At 42.4% G+C, this 6,000-nt stretch overlaps 1 protein-coding gene across 1 annotated transcript in view; it reads left to right on the forward strand.

The window, feature by feature from the left end:
* ITGA1 (integrin subunit alpha 1) overlaps positions 1-6,000 on the forward strand; it is a 171,665-nt gene that overhangs the window by 104,016 nt on the left and 61,649 nt on the right. Inside the window, exons 10-11 of the mRNA XM_060191921.1 lie at positions 2,842-2,959; positions 4,275-4,447. Coding sequence (XP_060047904.1) covers positions 2,842-2,959; positions 4,275-4,447 — 291 coding nt within the window. The remainder of the gene's footprint in view (positions 1-2,841; positions 2,960-4,274; positions 4,448-6,000) is intronic.

The following is a 6,000-nucleotide window of genomic DNA, read 5'->3' on the forward strand; positions in this document are numbered from 1 at the left end:
TAAGGCACTTGAATTTAGTTTTTTGTTTTTATTTGGCAACACACTGCTCAGCTCTGGCGTATGGTGGTACAGGGGGTTAAACATGGAATTGTTTTCAACCTCAACCTTGAAAGTATTTTTACACAACCTCTATGCTATCTCCCTAGCCCTATATATCATGACTACTTTATGAAATTACACAAACGAGGTGGACAAGGAGAAAGTCCTCCATTTCTGGAGAAAGTCCTCCAGCAACAAACTCAGGGCCTTGCCATATTTATCCTTAGTGCTCAATCTGGTGCCAGGCCAGAGACTTAACAAATAAACATGGAAAGAAAGGAAGGAAGGAAAGAAAAAAAAAAGGAGGGAGGAAGTTTTTAAGGCTTAAAAGATGAAGAACAAAGAACACAAAAAGAAGAAAGGAAGAGAAAGAATAGAAAGGGACTAGAATAGTCTGGGGAAATGAGAGGGAAGGGAAGAGAGTGGAAACGAAGAAAGGATGGAGGGAGGAAAGAAATAAAGGTTAGGGGGAAAGAGAAATGCAGGCAAGGAGGAAAAGGAAGAAGGAGGAACGGAGAACATGCTGGGTAGCATTGTCTGTAAATCACACATCTTCCCAGCATTGGGAGGTTGCAAAGTGAGGAAGTGATATATGCTAATCTGCCAGATTCTAATAATTAATCATAGTCTCATACCTACAGTTCTGTTCGTTGTCATGTAGGAACAGTAGGTTATGTAACTGGTTTCTGACTTGGACATGGCGTGAGAGCTTTCTCTTGTCCCTGCTCAGCTCTGGCTTCTGGAGTTCTAAACTAACGGCTACCAAGTCTGCACATGCTGCTTCTTGGCATGACAGCAGACGGCCAAGAAGTCAAGATCCACTGTGTGCTGATGTATTGCTGCAGGGTTATTTGCTCTATATTTCACATCCCTGAACTGTGCCACCAAAATGAAAGAGCCAGCAGCTATGAAACCGGTTTTTTTAGAAATGCATTTCAACCAGACCAGAAATGGAAAAGATCAGAGAAGACATTTCTTTTGGATCCAAGGAAAAGCCCAGTCTGGTGCTCATCATGAAGAATAATACATTACTAATCTAGCACTTTGGCTCACTACAAGTAAATATGTATAAATACAACTCTGTCCACTATTAATAATATTTGTCTCTCAAAATCTAAATTAAAGAGACCACTTGTAACTATAATGTATAGATCTTACTGACAATCTTGTACTAAGTCAACTTTTAATAGTTCAGTGACTTTGACTGACTCAGTTTCCTAGTGCTACCCCATGAAGAGGGACATACAGAAAAAAAAATTCTATTTTGAGCAAGTTGTAGTAACACCTATTCTAGAGAGGTATGAAACTATATTATTTTCTATTTTTATTTTTTTTGCCTCCAGGGTTATTGCTGGGGGCTCGGTGCCTACACCATGAATCCACAACTCCTGGAGGCCATTTTTTCCCCTTTTACTGCCCTTGTTGTTCTATTGTTATTGTGGTCATTATTATTATTGATGTCATTGTTGTTGGAGAGAAATGGAGAGAGATGGAGAAGACAGAGAGGGGGAGAGAAAGACACCTGCAGATCTGCTTCACTGTTCGTGAAGCGACCCCCCCCACAGGTGGGGAGCTGGGGACTCAACCTGGATCCTTACACCGGTCCTTGCACTTTGCGCCATGGTAGCTTAACCCGCTACACTACCACCCAACTCCTCGAAACTATATTATTAAGACAAGAGAACTGTAAAAACCTCTTCTCATTACAAATTGATTCTATCATTTAAATATGGAAAAAATTAATTTACTTCTTAGTGTATGGGATAGAGGAATTGGGTACCTCCTGCATGTGTGGTTCTGGGGCTTCACATTGAACGTGGAACCTCACACGTGTGAGTTCTGCATCCTACCTACTGAGCCACTTCTGCCCCATGGGAAATACTTTTCCTTGCCGTTAATATAGCACTCTGTGACCTAGAGCGGTTATTTCTGTTTGTCGTCAATGGGTCTTTCTGGGTCCCTCATGACACCTCAAATTGGCAAAGTTTTTATTTCCTGTACTTCTTTTGATAGAAAGAGAGAGAAAAGGCAGAGATAGAGAGGAAGAGAGAAACAGAGACACCTGCAGCACTGCTTCACCACTCATGAAGCTTTCTGAAAGCGGAGACTGGTCTTTGTGCCACGTAACATGGACGAGAGTGATGTCTGGTTCTCTCTCTCTCTCTCTCTCTCTCTCTCCTCCCTCCTACCTCTCTCATTAATAAATAAATAAAATATTTTAAAAATAAATAAATATGTATATGTTCTGTAGTACTAGAAGTCATATGCTTTTATACCATATTATCTAACTTAGCAATATAATATATATTATTACATAACATGCTATACATAAGTGTAACTTAACATAATAAACTCTTATACAACTGAATACATTTCTAGTTAGACTCTTAGATCTGTGAGGGTCCTAAGCTGGTTTGAACACTGTGTTACATGATTTCGGATTTTGTCAGTTGAGTATAATAGGAATAACTAGCAGAGGTCTATTGATAGTCAGACACTAATCTTAAAGGATTATGTTTGGGATTATAATGAATGTAAAGTATGTGTCACCTACATCATTCAGATGAAAATCAGAACAGTTAGATCTTAGGATTCCAGTAATTTGTACACAAAAGGCACAGTACTGCATGCAAATGAATCCTACCTTTTATATTTGACATGTCTGCCTCAGGGGACCTTCAATTCTGAATGTTTACTTCAGGTAAATACTAGCAGAATATTAAATGCCTGGACTTTTGACATATTTGTATTAAATGAAGCAAGAATAACACAGAAGTGTGATTTTTGCATTCTCATTTGTAGAAAATAATGTTTTTACAAAGCTACCAGGTCCTTGGGTGGAGAATCAAAACACATTTTTCTGCTACCTTCATGTTTTATTCTGTGATGCAAAATAGTTCAGAACTCTATGCAAGTCAAAGTGACTCCTGGGATTTCTCCTAAATATACACTCCCATATTAAATTCATACACTTGATTCTATTCTTTTTTAGTGTTTATTTATTCCCTTTTGTTGCCCTTGTTTTATTGTTGTAGTTATTGTTGTTGTTGTTGTTATTGATGTCATTGTTGTTGGATAGGACAGAGAGAAATGGAGAGAGGAGGGGAAGACAGAAGGGGAGAGAAGATAGACACCTGCTTCGCTGCTTGTGAAGTGACTCCCCTGCAGGTGGGGATCCTTAAGCCAGTCCTGGCATTTTGTGCCACGTGCGCTTAACCCGCTGTGCCTGACTTCCCACTTGATTTTTTTTTTTTGCCTCCAGGGTTATTGCTGGGCTCGGTGCCTGCACCATGAATCCACCGCTCCTGGAGGCCATTTTTTCCCCTTTTTTGTTGCCCTAGTTGTTGCAGCCTCGTTGCAGTTATTATTGCCGTTGTTGATGTTGCTTTGTTGTTGGATAGGACAGAGAGAAATGGAGAGAGGAGGGGAAGACAGAGAGAGAGGGGGAGAGAAAGATAGACACCTGCAGACCTGCTTCACCGCCCGTGAAGCGACTCCCCTGCAGGTGGGGAGCCGGGGGCTCGAACCGGGATCCTGACGCCGGTCCCTGCGCTTTGCACCACGTGCACTTAACCCACTGCGCCACCGCCCGACTCCCCCCACTTGATTTTATTCTTCAGTATGGCACTTGGGCATTTTCTCCATTGGTCTTTTTTATATTATTATTATTATTGAAGTAACATTACTTTACAAGACTTTATGCCTTAGGGGTAGAATCGTGTACCTCTTCCTGATAGTACAGTCATGCTATACATCCCACCAATTACCTATTACTTTCCACCAAAGTCTGTTGGGTCCCGTTAACCTATGTATATCCCATTCCCTCCCCCCTTTGTTGCCATTACCACCTTTATCTGCTCTGCAGTTAGAGTCCGGGGCTTGTTTCCCTGTGACACCCTCTCTTCCCCAGCTGTGAACCCTATCACATTTGCCTCTGTCCTTCATAAAGACCGCGAACACTTACATCACAACTAAGGATCTCAATCATGCATGACCCTAAAGTCTTTACGGTTTTACATGTGTTTTCAACTGCATCAGCTGAGAAGTGAAATGGATGTTCATGTCTTCATGCAATCGTGGATCTAGGCTACGTTCAATAGGAACCAAGGGCGGGAGGATGGAAATGTTTCACAGGATGGTTATATGATACACAGAAAAAAAAAAAAAATAGACCACCTCGGTGCTCTGAGGGCTTTACATGATACAGAATTTGTAAGACTATGAATATGAAAAAGATTCATGCTTGAAAAACCTGCTGAAACAAGAGGAATCCAGCAAGGTATCACAGGAAGAGTATCAGGTAGAGAGCCAAGCAGTTGTTCCCATGTGGCTTCAAACTGACATTGGGGTTATAATGAAGGTGCTGGAACTTCTTGGAGACTACTGGCTTACTCCAGGGCTAAATATGGTGAGATATGGTGAGACAGCCAACTGTTAGACAAGCATCTTAATAATGATCTTAAAGTGGGGCCGTGTGGTGGCCCACCTGGTTGAGCGCACATGTTACAATGTGCAGGGACCCAGGCTTGAGCCCCCCGTCTCCACCTGCAGGGGGAAAGCTTCACAAGTGGTGAAGGAGGGCTATAGGTGTCTGTCTGTCTCTCCCTTCCTCTCAATTTCTGCCCGTGTCTAACCAGTAAATAAGTAAAGATAACAGAAAAAAAAAAAAACTTAAGGGGCTGAGTGGTGGTGCATCAGGTTTAGCTCACATAGTACAGTGAGCAAGGACCTGGGTTCAAGCCACCAGTCCCCACCTGCAGGGGGAAAGCTTGACAGGTGGTGATGTGTTGTTTTTGACTGGCTGGCTTCACGGGAGGGTAATAGACGACCAGGGACTCATGGTTGAGCTGTAGGCAGTATCTCTTTATTCATGCAGGACGCAGCACAATCTAAGCCAAGCTAAGCTAAACTCAAGGTACTCTAAAACTCACAATGTTGTCTTTATATATACTTGCCAAGTAGGGTGGAAACAGGATGTGACATAGAGAGGGTGGAGAGAAAAGTGACTGGTGAAAATCAGAGTGTGACAAGGAGAGGATCAGGGTGTGACAAGGAGGGGGTGGAGCAGGTGAGAATCCTATCACTGAACCACCAATGTCCTGGAGGGAGGGTGGTGCTTGTTAACAGTGGTTATGTAAATAGAATGCAGTGGTTATTTAAATAGAATAGTGTTAAGCAGGGGGGATTTAAACCAAATGAAACAGAAGGGGTCTCATGCATACCAACAGTGAAGCAGGGCTGCAGGTGTCTCTCTGTCTCTCTCCCTCTCTGTCTCCCCCTTCCTCTGGGTTTCTGGCTATCTCTATCCAGTAAGTAAAGATGATAAATTAAAAAAAAAAAAATTTAATAGTAATAATAATCTTGAAGTAAAGAGAAGGTTGTTTTTTGTTGTTTTTCTTTCAGTGCAATAAGAGCATGTGACACTTGGGTTTCCCTTCTCTGTCTAACAGTTCTCCACATTCATTCTCTGTTCTCACCACATGGACAAAGTGAGGAAAGCACCAATGATCCCTTCATGCATAAACAGTTTCTGATGCTCAGCATTTGCTTTTCAGTCAGCTAGATAGGAATCGTGGTTTCTGTGATTTACAATTTGTAAGCTCCTGGTATAGACCTAAAGTTAAAAAGAAAAAGAAACAAAGACTAGCGGAAGTCAGAATAGTATGCCAGTTCGCTTCAAGCCAGCTGGAGTTCTCCTTAACGATGTGCTTCTTCGAAGACCATACACTCTTCACAGACTGTAGCCTGCGTGTTCCCACAGTGCAGGAAGTAGGACACTGGCAAGTCACTGGGAGACCCTGGGCGTCTCTCAGAACACAGGTAGTGTTGGCAGCAGTGACAGCCACGCGATCCAACATGAGACGCTTCCTCTGGACCCCTCCGTATGGACAAAGATCCAGTGCTGAATGCCCAGCACCTCTCTTAAGAAGGAAAAGAGCTAAAAGCAGTTGCACCGTTTGC

This window comes from Erinaceus europaeus, chromosome 5 (genome assembly GCF_950295315.1).
Source record: "Erinaceus europaeus chromosome 5, mEriEur2.1, whole genome shotgun sequence".
Lineage (NCBI taxonomy): Eukaryota > Metazoa > Chordata > Mammalia > Eulipotyphla > Erinaceidae > Erinaceus > Erinaceus europaeus.